This window comes from Chionomys nivalis, chromosome 11 (genome assembly GCF_950005125.1).
Source record: "Chionomys nivalis chromosome 11, mChiNiv1.1, whole genome shotgun sequence".
In the NCBI taxonomy this organism is placed as follows: Eukaryota; Metazoa; Chordata; class Mammalia; order Rodentia; family Cricetidae; genus Chionomys; species Chionomys nivalis.
Genome location: NC_080096.1, coordinates 3,683,076 through 3,708,816, shown reverse-complemented (window position 1 = coordinate 3,708,816; position 25,741 = coordinate 3,683,076). Strand labels below are relative to the sequence as shown.

Sequence of the window (25,741 nt, the reverse complement as noted above, 5' to 3'; positions counted from 1 at the left end):
AAAAAATATTTTTTCCTTTATGTTCATTTATAACAAAGCAGTTCTGGGAACGTGCAGCTTGAGAGCCAGCTGTGTCCCTGGCTTCTGCCTCTGAAGTGCTGTGGTAGAGTCAGCTGTAACAGCAGGCTGGCCCCCTGTGGTAAGGTCAGTTATAACAGCAGGCTGGCCCCCTGTGGTCAAACACAGGCTTTCTGCTGGTCTGAGCCCTCCTGGACTCCAGCCTCCGCTATTCCTGCATCAGGCCTGGATGGAGGAGGGTGGAACATCCCTGTCCCCCTCCCCACTGGATGGGCTGCCCCTTTCTGAAGACCAAAGTAGAGAAGCCAAAGAAGTCACTCCATATGGAGGTCCAAGGCCAGGGAAGGATGTCTTTGGAGACGCTTCCTCGGCACTGTTGGTTCCAACTCTTTGGCCTTGACTCTTAAGTTTGTAGCCAGCCTGGAGTGTGGTGTGTTTCAGACCCTCTGAGAGGAGGCAACTGGCACTAAGATTGCCGTATCCAGCAAAGTTGCATGCTGTGGGACAATATTCTTACACACTGTAAAGATTTGTCACTCGTATTGGGTTAATAAAACACTGATTCATCCATACGATTATGTTCTTATGTATCAGCTTAAAAATAAACTTATTTGAAACAAGCGGGGCACTTTAAAAACCAGACACAATGTTTTCAGAAGCTTTAATCACGGTGGGAATGTTGGAACTTCCCAGATGCTCTCCCAGAAATAAAGCATTAAGATACAGAACATCAGTATCACAGGATACGAGGGCGCAAAGTGCAGAGGCAGCCTTACTTCTGCGGGCTGTGGCTGTTTCTTGTTTCCTAGTTAATTAAACCTGTGTGTGGGGCTGGGTTAGGAGGCTACAAGGATGTACCCAGAAAGGGCACAGATAGTAAGTGGCGAGGGCTGCACACTTGGGGAGGACAGTACCCCTGCCTGTGGGCCCTCTCTCAGTGTGGCATCATAACTTCCGAGCCCTCAGGATGACACAGGGCTCTCAAAGGGTCTTCTGTAGGAGTTCCAGGCATGGCAGCCAAAGAGCTGTTGGTCTGACTGGTCGGGAGCGCAGTGGGCTGTGCCCATAGTGTGAAGAGATGGCCAACTTGTTATGACTGGCCAGCAGGTGCCAGAATAAACAACCCCAGGCCTGCTGCTCTGACTCCTGCCCAGTGGCAAATCCTCCACCCTAGTGCCACACAGACATAGGTCCTGTGTGTCCTGTTTCCTCATGGTCCCTGTGCACGGTCTGGCATCTGGCATGGCATAGTGTTTGCTGAGAGAGGACTTGGTGGGAGCATCGAAGGGGCCTGGCAGCTGGTGGATAGCATGTGATGGAGCAGGAGAGCCAGCTGGGTGGTGTTGGAAGGACACCACCTAGGAACATGAGGGTCCAGCCTAGGACGTGCTGGACTCAGGGTGTCCCAGGACCAGGAGAAGCTGAGGTAGCATGTGGCGGACCTGTGCCACTCGTGTCTCTGGGGCAGTCATCCCGTAAAGGTCTTGCTGGGAGCTGGCACTTCTCCCAGCACTGCTCGGTGGTCTTGGTCTGACACTGGTAAGCCCAGGCTTTGGTACCCACAAGACTGCTTCAGAGCCCTTGGGTCTCTGAGAGATCTGGACAGGCTCTCGTCTGTGAACAGGTCCTAAGCTGAGGACTCAGGACTGGCCAACAGGGCCAGGCTAGGGTTGGTGGTGACTTTGTCTGATACCTTCTGAGATGCCACAGTGGCGCATACTGGTCTTCTGTGTGACGGTTTTCGCTTGGTTCCTCTCATGCCCCCCCCCCCCCCCCCCGAGAGATGACCTGACCAGGCCTCACCTCACATGCCTGGGGTCCACCTCAGGCCGTTTCTCAGGGCTGGAGCCCCACATCCTAGGCTGTATCGTCTGACATCATACTCCCCCTCCACTAAAAAGGTGCCATCTGTCTTGACGTCAGACAGGATGTTGGTCTTTGCACCCCATGCAGCTGAGACATGAGACCGGGTACCTTGGGATGGGGTCCATGAGGAGCTGTTCTCTCTCTCTCTCTCTGGAGGTGGGGGCTCTGCTCATTGTGGTTTCATAGATATTGTTGGCACTATTGATAGAAGGGGAAAAATGCTACTTTGAGCGTCTCTCGGCATTGCTGCTCCGTGCACTTTAACTAACGATGATATCAGTGTCAGCTTTGTCGATCTAGAATAAATGATTGTGTCTCTTCAGGAAGATGAAGGCAGAGGCCGCAGCCTAGCTACCATGTTAGTCAGCTTGATTGGTAGGTGCAGCCACAGAGAGGCACCTGGGATTTCTCAGGGCCATTGTCCTACACTGAGGTAGCCCAGCAGGGGGAAGGTTCAGAAACCTTCGTGCACACACTTGGGCACGTGTGTGTGTGTGTGTGTTTGTGTGTGTGTGTGTACATGCATGTGTGACCCAGCCGTGACAGACAGTGCGTGTGGACTGCTCTCTTCTGAAGTTCTATGTATAGAGTAATAAACTCCCTGGTGAGCCTCACGGGCCGCCATCCCCATCCATCATCAGGACTCGGCGGAATCCATAAGTCTTATTTTGGGAGCTTATTGTGCACACACTGGAAAAGAGTACAGTCTCCTTGCTTTGTTAATTTGGATATTTTATGATGCTTTTGATTAATGTGTTTATTAACTGTCATTGTGACGGAAGCAGAAATTAGTAATCATGACCAGAGCAGAAATATCTCCAGCACGTAAAGATGATAAATGGCTCCAATTACTCGTAGACTCACCCGGGCCCTCTCTCTCCAGGCTCTCCTGGCTTCCAGCTGAGGTACATGGTGGATTCCGGCTTCCTGAGGCCCGGCGAGCAGCGCTGGTTCACCCACTACCTGGCTGCTCAGACGCTGCAAGTCGACGTCTGGGACGGAGACTCTCTGCTCCTCATCGGGTCCGCCGGCGTCCAGATGAAGGTAGCCGCCTGCCGAAGGGACGAGGAGGGGGCGGGCCGGGGCAGGGCACTGCAGTGCTGTGGGCCAGGTCACCGTTCAGCCCGTGCCCTAGCGGTAGGGTCCCGGCCCAGCACCAGGTTGTGCCAACCTCTTGTTGGCTAATGACAGGCAGTGCAGTGTTCTCTGCCCTCTGAGGGTACAGCCTTCTCCGTGGAGGCTAAAGTGTGCGGCCATGTGTTTCTTGGTGAGCTTTCTCCCATAGTGACCCGTCAGGTGTGCCACCTTCTGACTCTTCCACAGGGATGATGTCGGCTGTCTGGGGGCAGGTGCTGGTCTCCTGTCCTCTGGTGCTGGCCTATCAGAGGGGGAATGACTGAGGTTTGGGGAGGTGACCTGGTTCCTATTGGCAGTAATGTGTGCCTTGTTCCCTTCCTATACTGAGACTCGAACCCAAGAGCTTGTGCATGCCAGGCAAGCACTCTGCTGCTGAGCTACACCCCAGCTTCTGCATCATCTGCAGTGACTTTAGACTCTTCCTGTGCAGATACTGAGGTCTATCACTCATCCCTGGGCTTTCTCCCTAAGCCGTCTTTCTCTGTGTGGTGAAGGGGACCCCAGAGGATCAGCGTAAGGTCACTGTGCCATCATGATCGGTTCTGGTCAGGCTCCCTGCCTTCGCCCTGTCCTCAGACACCGAGTCCCGTGTCCAGCTGTCACCCCGTCTCTGTGTGCCTGACCCACAAATAGTACCCTCCTCTCTGAGGCTGTGCCAGCTCCTCCCTCTTTTCCTCTTTCTCCTTCTCTTAACTTGTCCTGTCTCCACTAACCACCTTGTTACTCTGGTGCAGGAGGATTGTCTGTATTCTGTCAATCATGTTTTAAATAAACGCTGATTGGCCAGGCAGGAAGTATAGATGAGTCAACCAGACAGGAAGTAGAGGTGGGGCAATGAGAACAGGAGAATTCTGGGAAGAAGGAAGCTCTTCCTGCAGTTCTGCCCAGATCACCGAAGAAGCAGGATGTGAGCTGTCCTGCTGAGAAAGGTACTGAACCATGTGGCTAACATAGATAAGAATAATGGGTTAATATAAGCTACAAGAGCTAATAAGTAGCCTGAGCTAATGGACCAGTCAGTTTTATAATCTTATGGAGATCTCTGTGTGATTTTCTCTGGGACTAAATGGCTGGGGGACCGGGCGGGACAGAAACCCCAACAAGCCGGCCCTCCATACTACATTACTCAGCATCCCTGGCTTTGGTGTCCTCTGTGAGGATGATGCTTCTTGGGTAGGGTTAGTTTGTGGATGCTGGAGGCGGAGTCTGAAGCAAAGAGGAGTCGGGAAGGATATAAGGGAACTCACAAGACAGCTATAGAAGCATGATGGGTGGGTGGGTGGGGGGCTTCTGGCCCCAGCTGGAGCTACCTTACTGGGTCTGTCTCCTTGGAAATTCCTCGACCCGAGGAGGGCAATGGGTCCCCTGAAACCACAGTTACAGGCAGCTCTGCCTGTGGGTGCTGGGAACTGAACTGGAAGGGCAGCAAATACTCTCAACTGCTGAGCCGCCTCTCTAGTCCCTCTACTTAACTTTTAAAGTTAAAAGGCAAAGAAGAATCCATGTTTGGTTTAAGGCCTCCTTGTGTGGCTGGAGCCCTAATGGCCTCCATGCTTCTCTCAAGGAAGCCCTTGCCCACTTTGGGGTGACCTCTTGTTAACCCACTTCCAGTGGAGACAAATTCACAGTCACGCTGATAACCATTAGAACTGGGATTCTGGACAGTCCTTACTCTAATGCCCTTGCTCTTTGCCTCTGTGTGCCCCGATGTCACGTCCGAAGCAGTGGAGCGAGGGCTTCAGAAACACAGAGCAGCTGGGGCCCGCGAGGCTCTGTTCCCGATGGGCTCTGAGCAGCCACACCCTTCCCTGCAGAGGTCCCATCTTTGCACCCTGCCTTCTGCTGTAGCAGACACCCGATGCCTTGTTCTGTTCACATCTCCTTGCTTCCTGCAAATGCTCGATGGTTTTCTATATTTCTGGGTCATTCTCCAAAGGCTTTGTCCTGTTTTCCAGTACCAGGGCTCTTGAACCATGGATGCATGTATGCTTGCTGTGATGTGCAGTTGTCACGGGCTGGCAGCCGTAGCTCAGCCTAGCACCTTTGCTCCCAGGGAAGGTGCTCTCGTGGCTGCAGGAGAGTCAAGAGTTACAGAAGCTTGGGCTGTATTCTGGTTCCATCCTCCTGTCTGGCAGGAGGAAGCTCCGGGGCACATGAGCTGACGAGGTCCAAGCTGGCCTGGAGCCTGTAATTCCATCCCTAGTGCCCAGGCTTGCATGGGCTCAGGCAGAAGCTGGAGAGACGTGCTCAAGAGAGCCCCATGGATGCTGTCCTGGGGCGGGGCTCTCTGCTTACCCGCTGTGCTGGCACATAGGGCTTCATGCTGCCTCAGCCCAGGTCCAGAGGTGCCCATATCCTGTGACCCCATCTGTCCCCTCCTTCAGTTAGCCTGTGGTTCCATCCTTCTGGCCTCTGCTAGGTGCCTTGGCCTGGCTTTCTTCCTGGTCCCTGTGCCACCTTTGCTATGAAATCCCAGTTTTCTCCAGAGAGGGGCTGGGTCAGTGCCTGCCTTGTTCTGCCGCCTGCATTTCTTCCCTTTGGAGGCTGGCTGGCTCCTGCCAGGCAGCTGGCAGGCCCTTGGTGCACCACAGTGCCACCCAGTGTTTATTTGGAGGGCAGACTGGGTTATGCTTTGTTTAAGCTGATGTTTCTGACCTCATCTCCGCTTCAGTGTGGCAGGTGACCCAAGCTCTACAGCTGACACCCTGCACGGACCTGCCTTCCTCCTCCTCCAGGGCCTCTCTGGATGGGTCAGGAGCTCAGCGCTAGCTCTCTCTTCCCTCTGCAGCACCTCCTCCGCCAAGGGCGGCCCGCTGTTCAGGTCTCCCATGAGTTGGAGGTCGTGGCCACTGAGTACGAGCAGGAGACAATGGTGGTGAGTGGCGACATGGCTGGCTTCGGCAACGTCAAGCCCATCGGTGTCCACACGCTGGTGAAGGGCCGCCTGCACTTGACCTTGGCCAATGTGGGTAAGACTCCTGGCAGCTTCACCGGGTTCACTTGTTTTTGTGTCGTTTCTCCAGCGCCAGCTTCCCTAGCTGGAGCAGGAAGGTAGCAGTCCCACAGTGGACATCCCACACTTTGTAGGAAACCAAGATATGGGTGAGCGTGGCTTCCAGCCAGATCTTGGCCCCTACACCTGTGCTGATGGTGGGCGTTCACTGCCTAGGTTCCAATGGGAGCTCAGAATCACCAATCTTCTCTGGCTTGTCCACAGGTCATCTCGTGATTACTCCCAAACAGAGTGTCTAGGTGCCTGGGGGGTCTGACCTAGAGTTCCAGCCCCAGAACTTGTCCATCAGAGAGAGAAGAGAATATCTGGAGTTTTCTGTGCAGCTCAGGGACACAGAAGGAGGAGAGCATTTCTTTTGACACTGGCTCAACGTGGCTCAGCAGAGGGACAGACACAGCCTGCTCTTGTTATTATCCCTACCTGACCAGCGCGGGCAGGTGGTTGGGACTGGCTCTGGGTGGTCCTGCCTGGACTCTCCAGAGGTCATCACTTGAGAACAGAGAAGTCTATGGACAGAGGTGTCCAGGCACAGAAGATCAGGCACCTGTTTTGGGGAGGTGGGCCGGTAGGGAACCCTTCAGTGCTTGCAACATGCTTATTGGTCTTCCCTTGAGGGAACCCCAAAAGGTGGGTGATTTTCCTGCTAAAACTGAAAGTGCAGGGACAGGTTGTGGGAGGCCTTCGCTAGGCCAGGACTAAGATCTCTGCCATCTTAATAGGAATTTTCCCATTCCTCAAAACCCAGCCTGGGTTTATGTCCAAGAGCCCCACGGGCCACATCCAGCCTGTGCTGAAGCACGGGTTTGCGGAGCCGCGGTGGCAGAGGAGGGAGCGCACAGCTCATTAAGTCTGGTTGGAGGTTTCTGCCTGCTTGTTTACAAATGTAAATCCGAGGCAGCTTGGAAAATAGACAATATGGAAACAGCAAAACTCAATTAGGTTCCTGAGAAATAAACGAGGCTCCTGTGAGAGGCGGGCTTTGCTCAGGAGCCCCAGCGGCTCGGGGAGCCGCAGGACGTGCCCCACTCCAACCCCAGCGGCTCTTTTTATATTTAATTCACCAGCCCACAGATGTGCAGTGACTCCAGGTTTGAAAATCTTATCTCAGAAGAAAGATGGGCTCCGTTATATGTTATCTTAAACTGTCATTTTCATACTTGGCCTGCAAAAGGGAGATAAGCCCATGGGGGGAGTGCCCGAGATAGCCAGCGCCAGGGACACTGGTGCGTGCTGCCTGTGAAGGGCGAGTGTACTGCAGTGTGTCGGTGGGCCACCCGTCCCCCCCCCCGACCCCCACTTTTTGTTAGGTAGCGGAAATGTTACGGCTTTCATTTCTCTATAAAACCAGTAATTCTGTTTGGCGTAGCAGTCAAGTTTCAGCAAATTGGATGCTGGCTGTGGAAACCTTAGGGTGACAAACACAAAGCCTACACCTCGGCCTGGTCGCAGCACACAGCAGCTTCATTCACAGTGGGATGGCTGCACGGGACAGAACATAGGTGCCGGCAGCCACCTCTCCCCTGCCGGCTTTCTGGCTCGCTCTGTGCTTTCTACCCCGGACCATTGGGCTTCCTTTGCCGATTTTCTTCATGCTGTCTTTTGTCCTTCAAGGATACTGCCTTCCTTTCCACCAGTTACACTGCTGGAGTAGGTAGGGGGCAGGCAGGTCCCTCAGGAGTCCTCTTGCAGAAGCCTTTGGGGACGCAGGCAGGAGGGCTGATGGCAGAGCCTAGGTTTAGAGAGCATCCATGATGATGAACTTGTGCTCTGGTGAGGGACTGACACCTGAGGAGTCACTTTGGGAGTCCCGTGCTGCAGATGAGTTGGTGACTCTGGCATAACCTTCCGTCCCCAGAGGGGAAGAAACTCTGTGCCAGATTACGATGGCAGTCTGTGCCTGGTGGCAACAGCGTTGCCTGTGCTGTTTCTGAAAACACACGTGGATGTGAGTTCATCCCACACAGTCTGTTCTGTCATTGACAAGCCGACCCTGTGCGTACAGCTGTTGCCAGGGGAGGTAGCACTGGGGTCAGCAGAATCCCTCGTCCAGGCTGACGGTGCCCAGCTCATCTCACTGCTGGAGCTGGTGTCACTGCCCACCCTCTGTGATCCTGAGATCAAAGAATGATGTCACCTACCCATGCCAAGCAGACTAATCTTGACCTTGATGTGTCTTCCCTGGTCTTTGTATCTGGGAGCAGTGTTTGTCATAGGGCAGTGCTCACTGTGGTGGGAAATGGATAGACCCAAGGCCTGACCGAGCGACCCGCTGACCACTGGGTGATGGTCGTCAAGAAAGCTAGGAAAATCCTGAACTTCCTCCCCATGTGGTACAAATCCCCTGCCAACTCAGAGTGCGCCAGCTGCAGTGTTCCCATTGCCCGGTGACAGGCGTGTTCCATCTTGGAGTGATTCCCTGGGATGTGATGGAGGATTTGCCACCCTCTGCGTCGCACTCACCCGGAGGGAACAAGGCCGAGGGGCCTGGCTCGGCTCTGAGTGTGTGGGTGGGAAGCAGGCACGCGGAGGAGGGGGTGGTGAGTGGACATGGAGTTTCGGGACTCCAGATAGAAGCGGACAGCTGCAGATCTATGGGGAGACAGAGACTGCATTGTGTGTGGGAGCGTGTGACAGCTGAGGCTGTTGTGCTGTCACGGTCCACAGAACCAGTACCAGAGCTGGGATGAGGGCAGGATGAGGGTGGACTGCCAGGACACCGGCTAGGATGACTCCCTGCTGGGAAGAGAGTTTGGGGACAGGACAGCCTTGCCCTCTGGCACCCAGCACTGTGGCAGCTCGCGCTGGACACAGAAGCTAGCTATGAGCGGTGCGAGGAGGACGGCGCTCCAGTGCTTTCTAGAGTTCTGACCTGCAGGAGAGGCAGTGAGGCACCCGGCTGCCAAGGGATGACAAAGACCGCTTAATGAGGTGCCAGGAGCAGAGGTTTTGCATACTCTCTGCCCTAAGGAACCCTCTCCCAAACCCTCTCCCAGGTGGTTGCTGGAGTCAGTTCCTGTCTCTCCCGTTCAGCTGCTCTCTGAACTCGCTGACTCTTCTCAGCCTTGATCTGGTACACAGTCTTTGCCCTCACCCGTCTTTCTGGAGGGATGGTCAGCATGGCTCTGACACAGCTGGGGTTCCCAGCTGTAGAATCTGAGACCCAGGCTGCTGTCCCTGAATTTGGGGCCACCTGTTTTCAGCTGCTTATAGACCAGCTAGATCGTGCGGAGGATGGAAGCCCAGTACAGCTCTGCCCTCATCCATGAGGATGCATCTGTCAGGAGCTGAGATAAAAGGAGCGCCTCTGTCTCCAGGGGAGCCTGGGTCAGACAGAAGGAATGGCTCACCGGGAGGGCTGCGGGCATGTGGAGGAACCCAGTACTGAGGCGTCTGTGACAGGAGGAAGGTAGAGAGCAGGTGCATCTAGCATGAGGAAGAGGTCCCTGTGAACAAGAGGGCACAATGCGCAGGGGGACACCAGAGAGGCGGGCAGCCTGGGCAAGGATTCCTGCTGCTGCCTGTCCCAGAAGGCAGTCAGGATGCAGTGTCAGCGTTGCTCCATCCTGCCCTGCTGAGGTTGGTAGGATGCTCAGCACAGGTGTGCCTTGGCAGTTGGGTGGTCCAGTCTGGAGTGTGATTCTTTAGCCAGGCTCTCTCTCACCCCAAGGGACTGATCCCTGTGGACTTGTGGGTCTGTGCTCTGAGAAAGTGTGCCTGTGGTCAGATGCTGCCTCCTCTGGGCTCTATCTGCTTGCAGCATCTCATAGCGACAGCCCTGGATCTGCTGGCAGGCAGTGTAGCCCAGCCTCCTCTGAGGCCCCTGTTGCTCTGCAGAGGCGTCTGTATGAAATCCTATCTGCCTTTGCTTGCATGGGGAGAGGCCTGTGCCCGGGCATGAACTGTGTGATCAAATGGAGATCCCTTACGGGTGGGGGAGGGCGGGTGTCCAAGCCTGGAGAAGACGGTGCAGAAATGGAGACCTTCTGCTGGAACCGTGTGTAGTCAGATAATGTGTGGTGGCGGCAGCGGGGGTGGAGGTCCAAGCCTGGAGAAGGCAGCGCAAAGACAGCCCATCTGCTACCCACGATGCCCCTGGCAGGACGCGTCCGGGCTGCAGCAGCTGCCACCTGGGCATACGTGTGAGTCTGAGCGTGGAGACGGAGAGGCTCCTGCCGGCCCGGGCTCCACGTGGGAGAGCTGCCCTGCTCTGCCAGTCCCCGTTTGGGGCCCTGTCTTATGAGGGTGCTTTTCGTTTAGGTCACGTGTGTGAGCCGAGAGCAAGAGGTTCCAGTTCGCTGCCACCATCCAGGTCTCGGGTCATCTCAAACGACGGAGCCAACTCCTTCTCTGGGGGAAGCCTCCTCATACCAGGAGGTCCCAGACGTGAGTTGAGACTGTGACCACATGCTGGGTGGCAGATGGGGTATGTGAGTCAGAAGCCTGTGTATGCGTGTGTGTGTATGTGTGTGTGTGTGTGTATGCGTGTGTGTATGTGTGTGTGTGTATATGTGTATGTGTGTGGGGGTTTGTGTATTCACATTGCTGTCCATTGCCCAAGTATCTGGATCCAAGGTTGGCTGGTTATACCCAGCTGGGGTCCCTGATGATGGCCCCAGGGATTTTAAGGGCTGTTGAACCTCTAAGCTCCTCTAGGCTTGGCCCTGCATCCAACCATGCTGTCTTATAGGGAGATAGTGATTAATTCTACTAGTTACCTAAGTCTGAGCTGCTCACGCAGGGAAGAGATAGAAAGCATGTGAGTGTGCACATGTGTGCGTGTGTGCGTGTGTGTTGGCCAGAGGTCAGCAGTGCCTGTCTATAGCTTTCCACCTTATTTTCTGAGGCAGGGTCTCTCACCGAGCCTAGAGCTCACCGATTGGCTAGACTGCCTGGCCAGTAGGCAGCGAGCCCCTGGGATCCTCTTCACTCCATCTCTCTGTGCTGGGGTTGCAGGCGTGTGCTGCCACAGCTGACTTTACATGGGTGCTCAGGGCCTCGTGTGTGTAGAGTAGACGCTGTCCACTGGGCCACCTCCCTAACCCTGACGCTGATTTCTAAAAGCAGATTAGAAACTCCTCACTGGTTCCTCAACTGTTTACGGAGCTAGGGAATGCGGGCCTTGAGTTAGGATGGGAAAGGCCTAGGTTTGAGGAAAATACTTTCCATGGGGACTCTGGAGTCTTTCTGTTCCTTTAAACGTGAAGGCCCAAGAGCTTGAATGTGAGCTGCTGTCATCTGAAGGGAAAGGGGGCTGTGCTCTCTGAGTCGCTCTTCGCCCAGATGTCACAGAGGGTGACTCTCAGATCTTCCTAATGTGGGAGGTCCCAGCTCTATCCGCCTTGGGCTGTGGCCATGGGCCAGGGCTTGAGAAGGGGATGCCGGAGCCACAGTTTGGAGCTCGGTGAATCCTCTCGCCTCCATGTCACTAGACCGTGGGAATCTTCCCCATCTAATTCCTGATTCTACAGGTAGAACTATGCATTCTCCACAGAAGAGGCTGTGGGCTCGGCAGGTGCTCAGAGGGAACCCCAGTCCACGTATGTCCCATCTGTTGTAGGCCAGCCCCTCTTTTTAATATTCAGTGAGCTAAGGCAAGGGAGATTACGTGATTGTGCTGGTGATTAGGGTGAGGTGTGAGGCGGGGCCTGGGTTCCCTACTTGGGGTCATTGTGCTTCATTCTCAGCCCCTCTGATGCACAGGAAGCTGGCGCTAGTGAGGGTCCATTGAGAGAAGGAGAGCGCTGGAGTCAGGCCCTTTGGCCTCTGTGATAGGCACAGGGTTCTCTGCCAGAGCCTGTGTTCCCTGGGGTGGAGCTCTGGATCGGTTTTTCCTGTGTGGTCCCACGTGACCCCTCCAGAACCCCATTTCTGGTTGCTTTGGAATTGGGAGGCATCTACTAGGGTGAATTGCTGTCCCCTGAACTCATCTTGAGTCCTGGCTTTGTGGCTGCCCCCCATTTGCTGTTTCTCCATGGCCACAGGCTACTCAGACCAGATTCCAGGCTGGACCTCCTCCTGCAGGCCTGCGCTCTGACGTACAAAGTGCTCAGTCAGGCGGTCCCTTAAGATGTCCAAGCCAACTTGTGACATTGAAAAAGCAATTACATGGATGTAAAATGGAATGTTGGGGAGGGACCTGGAAACGGAGCAGTGGGTGAGTGGAGGGACAGCTGTGCTTTGCCATGCAGAGCACCATGCAGAGTGCTTTAGCAGGGTGCTGGCTCTGGGTAGCGACAAGGGAGCCAGATCCTGGGAAGTTCTGCTTGTTCAGAGAACTCTCACCTGAAAGTGGGGAAGGACCCAGGTCTCAAGGTAGGCGTCCCCTTTGACCCGCCCTGCCTGGGCTCTTACTGTGTTAGTCTGTAGCGTGGCCTTGTCACCAACCACAGTTCCACCAGCGCCCTATGGAAAGGAGGCACAGGCAGTGTCTGCCCTGCTGCCTGCCGCCTGTGGCTAGGTCAGCTTCTGCACTTCACGAGTCCATGATCTGAGCTTGCCCACAGGAGGTTGCTCGCTCCAAAAGTCTGCTGAGAGCAGTATTGGTACCCCATTTCTGGTAGGAACTTGGAGATGCCTGCACACTGGTAGGGCTTAGTGTTAACGCAGCTGTCCCTGAGAGGCGGACCTCTGCAGTGATTCCCCCATCCCCATCTCCACTTCCCTGAGGCTGCAGTTTGAGAGAGAGTGTCATTGTACAGTTATAAACCTGGGGACCTGGCTTTCTCTTAGAAAATCATCTTCTGGTGTTAGCGAAGGGTCAGAGTTCCTTAGGCTTAAAGGACCAGGTCTCGAATCTGCATCTTTATCCGTAGAGTGACACAGAGCAGATACACCCTGGAAGCTCTTTGTGAAGTGGCTCTGGGAACCAGCCGCTGGCTTTGCTGGTACTCCACACATCCACCCCGACCCCTCTTCTGTCCATTTCAATAGGAAAACGCGTGGTACAGGCGCAGAAGCTGGCTGATGTGGACAGTGAGCTGGCCGCCATGCTGTTGACCCACACTCGAGCTGGCCAGGGACCCCAGACTGCAGGCCGTGAGGCGGATGCTGTGCACAGGCGTAAGCTGGAACGGATGCGGCTGGTGCGCCTGCAGGAATCTGGAGAGGAGTCTGGCAGTCGCAGGATCAGTTTGCTGGTGAGGGGCTGCCCACTGCTGCACCCCACCCCAGAACCTGCCACTACTCCCTGCAGTCCCCTCTTCTTCCAACACCGTTTGCAGGCGAGGAGAGACGTGGACTTTTCGGTCACGAGGGGATAATTTCATAGCTTTTGTGAAAAAGGTCTCCTACATTCAGGGAGCAGAGCTTTGGTGTTATTACTTCAAATGAGTTTAAGTCCAAAGGCCTTTTAGACAGTGACCCTGCCCCCTCTGCGGTCTTAGCTTCCTTAGCATTGGATCTGAGGGTCTCTGCGCAGCTGCAGACTGGGAACCCTGGCACAGGGCTGGATGAGCCCTGCAGACTAGCCTTGCTTTATAGTACAAACCAGAGCACACAGCACCACGAGGGTGCGAGGCGGGAGGCAGTTAGGTCTCATAGACTAGTGCAAACCAGAGCTCACCGCCCCGCGAAGGCTCCAGGCAGGAGCCAGTTAGGTCTCATAGACTAGTCGTCATATGCGGACCCAGCCTGAGGACACTGGGTGCTGGACTGTGGGATTATGTCCCTCTGTGGACTGTCATCCCAGACAGGCTTTGGCACCATGCGGGGCACCTGCTGGGTGACTCCTGTGGTCGTGTGGTTCCCTTTTCACTGTTCCTAACTCCCCAGTGCAATGCCTGGCACCCTCCCTTGGTGGTTAAAGGAATCTCTTAGGAGCATGTGGGACAGAGGCAAGCTGGGTGTGGTGCTTTGTTCTGTCCTGACAAACACTGAGATCCCTGGAGTATGGGGGACAGGTCGTACTTCAAACCTCATGGATAAATAAGGGGAAATGGATTTCAGAAGAATCCGGTGCCTCTGGAGGGGGGCCAGCAAAGCCGAGTCAGGGAGGATGCCGATGTGACCCTGTGTTTGTAGGCCCAGCAGAGCACCCGTGCGCAGCACTCACGGGACCTGCAGGTCATTGATGCCTACCGGGAGCGCACCAAGGCTGAGAGCATCACCAGCCTGCTGAGCCAGGCCATCACCACCCACCACACGCTGTACGCCACACTGGGCACGGCTGAGTTCTTCGAGTTCACACTTAAGAACCCACACAACACTCAGCACACGGTGGCCATCGAGATTGATAGCCCGGAGCTCAGGCAAGAGCTGCCACCCAGCCATCTCTGTATGTGCGTGCGTGTGTGCGTGTGTGCGTGAGAGTCCCCTGGGCAGATGCTCCTCTGGCATGGAAGCCAGGCTGGCTATCCCGTCCTCTCCTCTGAGGGTCTCGGGGTGGTGGGTGTATTTTCTTTACACCACATGGGTCCTCGTCATTGTTTCTTCCCCTTTAGCATTGTCCTGGACAGCCAGGAGTGGAGGTACTTCAAGGAGGCCACTGGCCTGCACACACCCCTGGAGGAGGACATGTTTCACCTGCGTGGCAGCCTGGCACCCCAGCTCTACCTGCGACCCCGGGAGACGGCCCACATCCCCTTCAAGTACCAGAACTTCTCTGTGGGCCCACTGGCTCCACCACAGGTGTGAAGCAAGACCCAGGCAGAGCAGGAGGCGCTGTCCATCCAGGTGGCAAAGGGGAAGAGCTCCTTGTGTCTGTGGCAGGATGATTAGCTCATGTCCGCACCAGGGGTCACCCCTGACTGGCGCCTGCCCCACTTGTCACTCTGCATACACTCTCCTCCAGGCTGTGTGCAGCAGCCTGGATTCTTCTCTCCTGGAGGTGCTGGGAAGGCGTATGCCCTGTGTGTGTGAGTGTGACGAGGAGAGTCACATTGAGGCTCTGGCTTCTCTAACAGTTAGTTCAGCAGTCACTTAGGAGCGGCTTGAAGAGTCCCAGTTCCTGGTGTCCAGCGGGCTCCTTGGATAGGCCACAGGGTGGTGACAGAGTCGGACGGGTGAGGCTGGTGATCTGCAGCGAGCTCCGAGCGCCCGCACGAGAACAGAATGGTGACGCTCTGGAGCTCATGGCCCTGGCTGGTCCACATCCCGGTTGTCACCTGATTCGCCCTGACTGGCTTGTGCTGCTTCGTGTCTCACAGGCCCCTGCTGAGATGAGCCTGGAGAAAGACCCAGAGTCCCGACCCCTTTGGAAATGCAGCGCCATGCCTACCAAACACGCCAAGGTAGGAGGGGTCTCGGCATTTCAGCCTTAGGACAGGTCAGCTCTCTGAGTCCACCAAGCCAAGAGTGTGACAGACACCAGCTGTGACACTGACCCCTCCTCCTCTCTTCCCTCCTGGTAGGGTTCTAGACTGAAATAAGATGCGGCAGGGACAGGGAGGCTGCAGCTGTGCCTAGACATTAGCACAGCCTGCGATAGGGTCCAGCATGGGTGGATCACCTGGCAGCTCTGTGCAGTCTTGGTGCAGCCTTGGCCCTGTGCACGGGAAGCTGCAGGTCCTAGTGGCTGCTGCCTTAAACACAGCTGGCACAGCACATGAGAACTTGGCATCATTCTAAAGGTTTTGTGTGTGTTTGGTGTGTATATGTGTGTGGTGTATATGCGTTTGGTGTATGTATGTGTGTGGTGTGTATGTGTATTGTGAAGTATATGTCTGTGTGTGTGGTATGTGGTGTGTGTGTGGTATGTGGTGTGTGTGTGGTGTGTACGTGTATGTGTGGGGTATATGTGTATGTGTGTGGGAGTATGTGATGTGTGTGTGAGTGTGGTATGTGGTGTGTGTGTGGTGTATACATGTGTGTGTAGTGTATGTGTGTGTACGAGTGCATGAGTGTGTGAACCTGTATACGTGGGTAGGTGGATGGATAGATGGATGGACGGCAGAGAAGGAGGCTCTTCCCAGAGGCCTTTAAGCACTTTCAGGAGCCTACTGAACGGGTGTTCTTTGGACAACACGAGATTTTACCCTTTTTGTAGGAAATGCCTTTGTGGTTCTTTGGTCTCCCTCCTCCTCCCACAGGCCTTGCTTTGTGTAGTCTGAACAGAGGGTGGCCTGAAGGCCGCCATGTTCCTGAGTCCCGCCATGTGCAGCCCAGCAGGCTGCAATACCCGTGAGAACTTGTGTCTGACCTGCAAGCAGAGCCTTGGCTTCGCGTGTGTAGGAGGACCACATGTAGCTTTGTGCTATGATGGTGTCTGTGCTAGCCCCGTCACCAGTCAACGTGATGGTGTCTGTGCTAGCCCCGTGCTGCGATGGTGTCTGTGCTAGCCCCGTCACCAGTCAACGTGATGGTGTCTGTGCTAGCCCCGTGCTGCGATGGTGTCTGTGCTAGCCCCGTCACCAGTCAACTGGCCGCGGTCTTTTAGCTTAGGCAAGAAGACCCTCTTCAGGTACCATCTCTGTACTTCCCCCTTTCCTATGTGTTGGGGGTCAGCAGCAGCAAGCAGCACCCTCTGCAGCGACCGTTCTCACCAGGTCCCTGGACCTTAGCTCAGGGTTACTCTGTGTAAGCCAAGGAAGCCAGGGCTTGTCACCCTGGACAGCAGCCATTGTTACGGTCCTGGGCCTGGGATGGAGACTGGATAGCTTCTGGAACTCTCCTGGCAGGCAGGAACTGCAGTTTGTCTCTCGCCCCACATCCACCATGCCTATCCTTCCTGTCCTGCCATGTCCACTCTTGAGCTGCTCTGCTACCGCCTGTCTCTCTGGTGTGGTGGGCTGCCTGTCCCCGGGCTGTGTCCTTCGCAGCTATCAAGGTAGCTGATGGGTAGCCCCTCCACTTAGATGGGTAGCCCCTCCACTTAGGCAGCTTGACCCACCAAACCCTCCGCTTCTTCAGCTGCAAGCAGGCAGCTGGTCTGCCATGTCTGCCGCTCTGGAAAACAGGAAAGAAGACTTCCTTTGGGCCTTGTGTTGTGATCCAGGGAAGGCAAGGCTGGGTGTCTAGACCCAGACAGCTTTAGGTCAGCTTTACAGTCTAAGGACAGTTTCAGGAATCCAGATTCCAACATTTTCAGAAGGAGCTCGCTTCCCCACCTGCCTTCCCATCGTTTTTCTCAGTGTGTCACATGTGTGTTGTGTGCTTGTGCCTCTAACGACCAAATCCTCCACCTGTTGTCCCACCCGTCCGCTAGTTCTGCGTAGGTGTTTCCGGAACCGTTTTGACAGAGGAACCTTTCTAGTTCTAGTTACCTTGGTTTAAGGCTTTGCCTCCCTCCCCCCACCCCCCGCCCCACTGGGATCAAAGGGCCCATGCTGTGCTCTGTCCCTAAACACAGCACTAGCTGTCACCATGAAACCTGATGAGGCTAAGGGTGGGATCCTCGGCCACGCTCCTGCACCACATCCCGGCCTGTGGAGGTGGAGTCGAGACTGGAGTAGTTCTTGGTGCTGGGTTGCCAGTTGGTCCACTGGCCTTTTAGGAGTGTGCCTTGCGCAAGCTCGGGGATTGACTTGTGTGTGAGTGCTCCCCATCCTGAGTGCCACCCTGGGCCCAGTCCACTGACCCCCTTTCCTGTGCACCTATGGATGCATTTCAATGCCTGTCTTTCCTGTCTCATTTCAGGGGTGATGGTGAGATCCTTATGCTATCCATCTCTGCAGGTCCTTTTCCGGGCGGAGACTGGCCGGCCCATTGCAGTGCTTTGCCTGACTGTGGAGCCCCAGCCCCATGTGGTGGACCAGGTCTTCCGCTTCTACCACCCAGAGCTCACCTTCCTGAAGAAGGCCATCCGCCTGCCTCCCTGGCACACACTTCCAGGCAGGTCTCTCACATCCCCTGTGGATGCCGTTGTGCAGGCTCGGCTAATGGGAAGGGGTACCTCCCCATGGTGGCAAGTAGCTCCTCAAAAATTCCAACCTGCCTTTGTTGTTTGAAATAGAAGCTTCCAGATTTATCTGGGGTGACAAGATGCATATTTGGTGGCTGGTTCCGCAAAAAGTTTGTGACTCCCATGACGCAGATCTGTCCCCATCAGGAGTGAGGATGTGTGGATCTGATGGTGTTCCCATGATGGCTCAGTGCTGATGGCTCGTGGCTTATATGTGGCTACTCCCTCCGATTGAGCCTGACAAGAGGAATGTGCGGGGTCAGGGTGGTACCAGCACTGCAGTCATGCTTTGTGTGCTGGGGTAAGTACCGAGTTATCCCTTTCTCCGTTTCCAGGTGCTCCTGTGGGGATGCCTGGTGATGACCCCCCAGTCCACGTTCGATGCAGTGACCCGAATGTCATCTGTGAGGCCCAGAATGTGGTATGCCATGCGTGTCAGCCCCACCTTGAGCAGATCCTTTGGGGAACCCCCTCCCACCCCACTCCATCCCTATAGCCTCTCATTGGTCTCAAGAAGAGGGTTCCGGCCGGGCGGTGGTGGCGCACGCCTTTAATCCCAGCACTTGGGAGGCAGAGGCAGGCGGATCTCTGTGAGTTTGAGACCAGCCTGGTCTACAAGAGCTAGTTCCAGGACAGGCTCCAAAACCACAGAGAAACCCTGTCTCGAAAAACCAAAAAAAAAAAAAAAAGAAGAAGAGGGTTCCCTCTGCTGGGCTGCATGGAGGTGAGGGGGGACTGTCCTGGCATCTTGAGGAAGGCTTCATGAGGGGATTTCAGGTTTTCTGCTGGCAGATTTGTTCCTTGATTATCCGAGTTTAAATTGTAAGGAAAAGGCATGAAGCAAAATGAAGGAAGCCTGGTAATTGAGGCACTTGCTAATTGCCATTATGCAGAGGGTGGGGCACTAATTGTATTATGACTGGTTAGGAAGCTCGATAGAGTCTGTGGAATGTAATTATTGAAATCAATATAAGATCAAGAAGCTATGATTTTCTTGTGCAGCGAGAAAGCCAAGGCGTTGCATGTGGGAGGGGACACACACACCTGCCTGTGGCTGCCAACCAATGCACCCCATGCTGTGTTTGGCAGGGCCCCGGTGAGCCACGGGATGTGTTTCTTAAGGTGGCCAGCGGTCCAAGCCCAGAGATCAAAGACTTCTTTGTCATCATCTACACGTAAGCACGGACACAAATGGGGCAAGGGGCCGAGGAGGGCAGCCTGGGCTACCTTCGGAACTCCTCCCCTCCGACCTGACCCCTAGGCGTGATGGGTACTGGCACTTTGCTCTGCAAGGAGAGTGGTGGTTGTGAGTCAGGCTGGACTTAGAGGTGATGGCATGTTCTCTCCCAGAGTGGCACAGTAGCCCAAGGGATGGACATGACATATGTTCCCCAAGAGAAGGATGGTGCAGCTTTCCAGACCAGAGCTAGCCCAAGATGACTCTCACCACCCTGCCCTCAGTGGATACGCACTGACCCCTGAGATCCTGGAGTTCAGCCCCTCTGTTGGTGACTGTCTTCATCTTTCGCTCCTGAAGACTGGTCAAGCCATGCCTTGACTTTTCGCCCAGCTGAACAGTTCCATTGGAGCCCTTTAAAACTGATGCAGCCTAGGCTGCTTCCTGTGTGGCTTCTGATGGTGGGACTGTGGGACTTAACTGTATTCGGGGCTGAGGGGCTGTGCACCACGCACACCATCTAAATGTGTCTCAGTGTTCCTTGTAGCAGCCGGTGAACGTGTATCACCCTGTTCCATTTTACAGTAATGCCATGGACTCTCAGAGATGAGACTTGATGTCAAGCTCCGAGCTGAGGCTTATGGCCTCAGCTGCGCTCCCCACTGTCCTAAGGCTTGGCCGTGGCTCAGGTTTCCACACTGCCTCTTAGACCGAGCTCCCATTTTCATCATGTGACGCGCATTTCTCAGGCCCCTCACCCTCAGCAGGGGGACTAGCCCCAGCCCTGAACACAGAGTTTCCATCCACTGTGACTTTTTGTAGTTCTCCCTGTGGCCGCCAGGCTCCCAGCCCTCCTGAAACCCCTCCCTGGTGTTCAGTGATGTTGCCTTGCTAAGATGTGTAGACGGCCCCTGTCTTCCACAGGGACCGTTGGCTGGTGGAGCCTGTGCAGACGTGGCAGGTCTGCCTCCACTCCCTGCGGCGTGTGGACGTCTCCTGTGTCGCAGGCCAGCTGACCCGTCTGTCCCTTGTCCTGCGGGGAACACAGACGGTTAGGAAGGTGAAAGCCTTCACCTCCCACCCTCAGGAGCTGAAGGTATGGCCCTTCTCGGAGGTGGAGTTGGGGGTCTCTTTGCTTCTCTGAGTCCGCCCCTGCCCAGCCTGCAGAGGCCTAGGAACAGTGGATGCAGTGCCAGGGTGGCTGGTGGCAGCTTTTACAGGCTGAGCTGCCTTTTGTGAAAATGCCTTTTGCTGGATGTGATGTTGAGGATGAGGGGCCAAAGTGTACCCCAAAAGTCTTCAAGATTATTAGTAGAGATGACCCTCAGGAACTGTACCACCACAAGAGGGCCGTGCCCTGGCCTCTTCTTTGTCCCTGAAGACAGATCCTGCAGGTGTCTTCATGTTGCCGCCTCACGGGGTCCAGGACCTTCATGTGGGCGTGAGGCCAAGGAGGGCCGGCAGCCGCTTTGTCCATCTCAACCTGGTGGACATGGACTACCACCAGCTGGTGGCATCATGGCTCGTGTGCCTTTCCTGTCGCCAGCCACTCATTTCCAAGGTCTGTATAAACAGTGGGGCCAGGTAGGGGGCCATAGCACTTAGGTCCTCTGCTGTGTCTTGTGGGTGATGGTATTACCCAGCCCTGGGACCCAGCTACCCAGATCCAGGCTCTGTGAGGCTGAGGTGGGGCAGGGCCCTCTGGGATGGTTCTGGATGGCTGGTCTGTGGCCAGGTGGAACAGTTTGCGCTCAGGACTACTCAGGCTGGGCCAGCAGCCATGTGTTTCTCATCCACTCCCTCCCTAGGCCTTTGAGATCACAATGGCGGCAGGGGAAGGGAAGGGTGCCAGCAAGCGGATCACCTACACCAACCCCTATCCTTCTCGGAGGACCTACCACCTACACAGTGACCGCCCCGACCTGCTGCAGTTCAAGGAGAACTCCTTCCAGGTCTGCCCCGAGGGCTGGCGGGTGAGAGGGAGATAGTGCCTTACTCAGGAGTGGGTCTGCTTCCAGCTGGCAGGCTCCAGAGAGTTACACCCTCTGGAGAAGTCCTTCAGGTAGCAGGCGAACATCATGACCCTTGTGCTCTCTGCTGGAAGACCCTGACCTCCCGTGTTACCGCAGGCAGGGAGCCCTGACCTCCCGTGTCAGCACAGGCGGGGGGCCCTGACCTCCCGTGTCAGCACAGACAGGGGGCCCTGACCTCCCGTGTCAGCATAGACAGGGGGCCCTGACCTCCCGTGTCAGCACAGACAGGGGGCCCTGATCTCCCGTGTCAGCATAGACAGGGGGCCCTGACCTCCCGTGTCAGCACCACAGGCGGGGGGGCCCTGACCTCCGTGTCAGCAGCACAAGCAGGGGCCCTGACCTCCCGTGTTACCACAGGTGGGGGGCCCTGACCTCCCGTGTCACCACAGGTGGGGGGCCCTGACCTCTGGTGTCAGCACAAGCAGGTAGATTTCCTCTGAGGAAATGTGGCTGAACTGTGGGGGCAAAAACAGATGATGGGAGTGATGGGATGTGAGTGTTGAGGACAGTCTGTGAGTGGATTGAGGGACCCCTCATTCCTTTGCTCATTATCAGAGCAGTGCGTGGGAAAGGGGCGCCACCTGACTGTCCACACCGTCCTGAGTCCGCACCAAGCAGCAGCTGCTTTACGCCTGTCTGGTCCTCACAACCTCTGTCAGTCCAGATGACAGTCAGGCCAGTCTGGATGTGCCGTAGGTAGAGAGTGTTCCACCCATGTGCTTGCTTGTCATAGTACAGTTCTAGAAGCTTCTGCAGAAGAGTGGAAGCCAAGGCGAAGCTGAAATCCCCATGCTCTTGCAGGTGGCAGGAGGAGAGACCTACACCATCGGCCTGAGGTTCATGCCAGGTGGCAGCACCGGACAGGAAGAGATCCTGATCTACATCAATGACCACGAGGACAAGAACGAAGAGACGTTCTGTGTGAAGGTCCTCTACCAGTGAGGACAGCTGTGTGGCCAGTGCCCCTCCCTGCGGACCCCTCCTAGCCTTGTGGTCGTGACTCAGGATGGCCTGCATGGCCTGTGGAGGTGGCTGAGCCGAGAGACACAGTAGTGTTCCCGGTCATGGCATAGTGCCTCAGCTGAGCTGAGACATTCTGTGAGGGAATGTGGTCTCCAGGTGGCCGCAGCAGTGACCCCACTCTGCCCACGGCACACAAGGCTATCTCCTCGCCACTCTCAGCCAGTCACCGTCTGGAGCAAACTGTGTTGTTTAAGTTATCCCTGATGATAAAATTATGTTTTTCTTACCAGATTTAGTATGAACATAATATATTTTAATTTACTATGTATTTTATACTGGAATTCTTTTGTATCTGCTTTTTTATTTTAAGTTATTGAATGAAACACTTCACTTTTGCAGAGTCTCTTGTGATGTGTGTGTCCTGGGGTTTCTCTTGTTGGGGTGATGGAGTGTGGGGCCTGCTGCCCTCTGGCTGGAGCTGTGGGGTGATGATCAGTGTCTGTCCTGTGGCTCCCTGTTCCTCTTGTGCCCGGTGGGTGCACAACTTCCCCTTCCTTCCCAGGGAGTTGTTTCCTGGCCAGCAGGCCCCAGTGTCCACTAAGGCTTGTACGCTGTCTCCACCAAAGAGGCTCCTAGAGGCCCAAGAAGCCACGTGCCATTTCCCTGAAGTCCTACAGGCGCAGCTCAGCTTCTGGAATGCCCACGCAGAGGCTGAAATGGGAGTCTCTGGGATGCCCATGCAGTGGCTGAAGTGGGAGTTGTTCCAACCAGACCACAGGCTTCAGCTGCTAAGAGGTTCAGTGTTTTTAAAGCCTGTGCTTCCTTCCTGCCTTGGACTGTCTCCTGAGTGACCTGCACAGCCTTGGGAGGGCACGAGAGCCCTTTTCTCCCTCCATGCATCCCTGCCTGGGCCTGTGCTGGCCTGCCTTCTGCTCTGGCGGTGGGGTAGGGCTTGCATCTGAGTTAGAGTATCACTCACAGCTATGACTGGATGATTCTCATGTCTCATTTCCCCCATATTTTCTTTAGGGAGGGTGGCCAGGACCATATTCTTCTCCTGCTGTGGAAGGCGTTAGCCACATAGTCGTGCCTTGGGCAGGGGGACGACCCTGGACTTGATTGTGTAGAAGCATATGGGAGAGTTGGGCTGTTGGGCTGTGGGCCAGGGGAGGCCTGGCCTCAGAAGTCCCATGCTGCAAAGTAGTCTCCAACCCCCATGATTCCCCCCTCAGGCAGCAGTGTGGACAGATGGAGTAGACACTGCCCTCTCCCCTGCCCTTGGGGTTACAGAGACCCCAGATTGAGGGGAGTTGTCAGATGGCCTTATCTAGGGTCAGCCTGATTTCTGAAGTAGGTCTTGTACCTGTGCTGATGTTGGAGTGTTGGGTGTGGGAGTGGATAGCGAGCTGTGCCCACATGTGAGGGTACCCAGGCTGCTGAGCTCAGGGATGTGGGAGTGGACAGCCAGCTGTGCCCACCTGTGAGGGTGCCCAGGCTGCTGAGCTCAGGGATGTGGGAGTGGACAGCCAGCTGTGCCCACCTGTGAGGGTGCCCAGGCTGCTGAGCTCAGGGATGTGGGAGTGGACAGCCAGCTGTGCCCACCTGTGAGGGTACCTAGGCTGCTGAGCTCAGGGGCCTCCGGGACTTGTGATCTTTATGAGTTTCAGTTACTTCATCAAGAAACCCACTGAGCCAGGTTGGCTAAGACGTGGAGCTTGGTATTGATGCAGCTCCAAACACACAAAGATCTCTGACTAGGTCTCTGCCCAGTAGCAGGACCACTTCAGCGCGCGGAGCATCTCTGCTGGCCTCAACCTTCCCACCTGCAAGGTGGGCTAAGAGCCCCACAGCCTCATGGGATCACCAGTCACAGCCATAGCTGAGCCTGAGTCTGGACCTCCTTCCTGCTAAGTCACCAAGCACCTCAGGTTCCAGCTCTGCATCTCATCACTCGCCCCTGGAGGAGGTCCCAGTTTAGAGGCATCCCCACAGTGAGAGGCCCACAGGACAATTGGACGCAGTGAAACCCACGGTGGATGTTGGCCTGCAGATGCTGCTGGTTAAGAGCAGGACCTTGGCATCACCAACAGGTGGCTATTCCCGAGGTTGGGCCGCAGCACCCAGATCTGTGTTCAGACACATCTGTCTGCTCCATGGAGATGGGATGGTTCACAGATATGCTTAACTTCTGGCCAGGGGACTTTTGAGCGAACTGCTGTCTATGCTGGCCTGTGGTGGGGAAGACGAGGGCCAGACAGGTCTCCTGGAGGAGACTATGCCTCCAGATGCTATCTGGGTTCCTGCTGCAGCGTCTACTTCTAAATGTTTCCAGCCTGAAGCCTATTCCCCCAAATTCATAATTGATATCCTGACAAACCTGTGAGCAGATTATGTCACGAATGCCCCACACTGGTTGGCTTCTCTGGATAGTCCTGGGGTGCAAAGTCAGAAGTGAGGAGTGGACAGAAGAGGCAAACCTGAGGAGGGCATCAAACGCTTGTACTGGCCGGGGCTGGGAGCTCGGAAGACCATGGTCTCCTTCCATCACCGTAGAACGCACAACCATGGAAGCCTCTGGAACAGCTAGGGAGGTGGGGCCGCAGAGAGTCTGCTCATCAGTTTTATGCTGGGGACGCCAGGCTGGGCAAGGCCTCAGAGCACATGGTGGGTTCCAGGCTGCCACACCAGGAGGTATAGAAGAAAGGTGGCTAGCGAGACCCAAGTTTGCTGTGTTCACAGTTCACCTGCCCCCGGCGAGTGAAAAGAGAGGCCTCCTGTGCCCACAGCCCTCTCTGAGCCACGGGCAGCTTTTAAAAGGCAGGTTAGTGCAGGGTGAGTTCCTATCCATCACTTGCAATAATCCGTTGTGACAGGAAGCTAGGACAACAAAGGCTAAAATCAATGTACGTCTGGAAGCAGACACCATTGCAAACAAACAGCTCATTTCTAGAAGCCTGAAATGAGATGTGAATTTGGGACACCAGAGCCTTGCTGGCTTCAGAATAATGATGGGGTGTCAGGATTGGACAGCCACCTGGCCCCTGCTAACCAGCATGGGTGTGCCCCTCCAGTCCAGCAAGCAGGTAATTGGCACCATATCCAGGAGGGTGGGATGGTCAAGTCAGTCAGCTGATGGCTCTGCTAATTTGTTCAATAGCCAAGTCATAGGGTTTGTGATGTCCTGGGCAGCGTCTACCCTCCCTTGCCCCCTGCTGTCATGGCAACCCAGTCCTGGACTCAAGGTCTATCCATCATAGCCCTAGGACCAGCATGCTCGTGGAAGAGAGCCTGAGTGACCTGGGACCAGACAGAGGGACGTCGCTGGGGGTGCTGTGGTGTGGGCGGATTAGACAAGCACACACCACTCCTGCCTTGGTGCCTTTCCTGGACCCCGAAACCTGCCCTCAGCATGGGGTGACACACCCTGAGGGAAGAATGTCGCTGTTTTATTTTTCTATAGCGTGTTAAGCTGACAAACGGGGACCCATCGGGGCACATGGGGTGCCCCTGCTGCTCCAGCTGGATGGAAAGTGACAGCTAATATTTCTGCCATTGATTCCATAAAGGTCATGGTGTACAAGGACCCTGCAAAGGCTGTGAAAGTAGGCTGGCCGAGTCATTTTCCTGGAATAACACCGAGCTGTGCTGTTTCTGAGCTGCTGCCATCTAGAAGCATCGGCAAGTGAACTGGCCTCACC

At 55.4% G+C, this 25,741-nt stretch overlaps 1 protein-coding gene across 6 annotated transcripts in view; it reads left to right on the top strand.

Moving 5' to 3' along the window:
- Nphp4 (nephrocystin 4) overlaps positions 1 to 22,438 on the top strand; it is an 81,748-nt gene extending 59,310 nt beyond the window's left edge. For 4 of the 6 annotated variants that reach the window (XM_057784064.1, XM_057784063.1, XM_057784069.1 and 1 more), the window contains 14 exons: positions 2,768 to 2,928; positions 5,810 to 5,990; positions 10,292 to 10,417; positions 12,965 to 13,170; positions 14,054 to 14,280; positions 14,473 to 14,659; positions 15,178 to 15,261; positions 17,644 to 17,800; positions 18,206 to 18,291; positions 18,960 to 19,045; positions 19,972 to 20,143; positions 20,429 to 20,608; positions 20,856 to 20,999; positions 21,882 to 22,438. In XM_057784064.1, coding sequence (XP_057640047.1) covers positions 2,768 to 2,928; positions 5,810 to 5,990; positions 10,292 to 10,417; positions 12,965 to 13,170; positions 14,054 to 14,280; positions 14,473 to 14,659; positions 15,178 to 15,261; positions 17,644 to 17,800; positions 18,206 to 18,291; positions 18,960 to 19,045; positions 19,972 to 20,143; positions 20,429 to 20,608; positions 20,856 to 20,999; positions 21,882 to 22,022 — 2,138 coding nt within the window. In that variant the 3' untranslated portion in view covers positions 22,023 to 22,438. The other 2 variants (XM_057784065.1, XM_057784066.1) reach the window with 2 other exon arrangements.
- Positions 22,439 to 25,741: the final 3,303 nt, after the last annotated feature.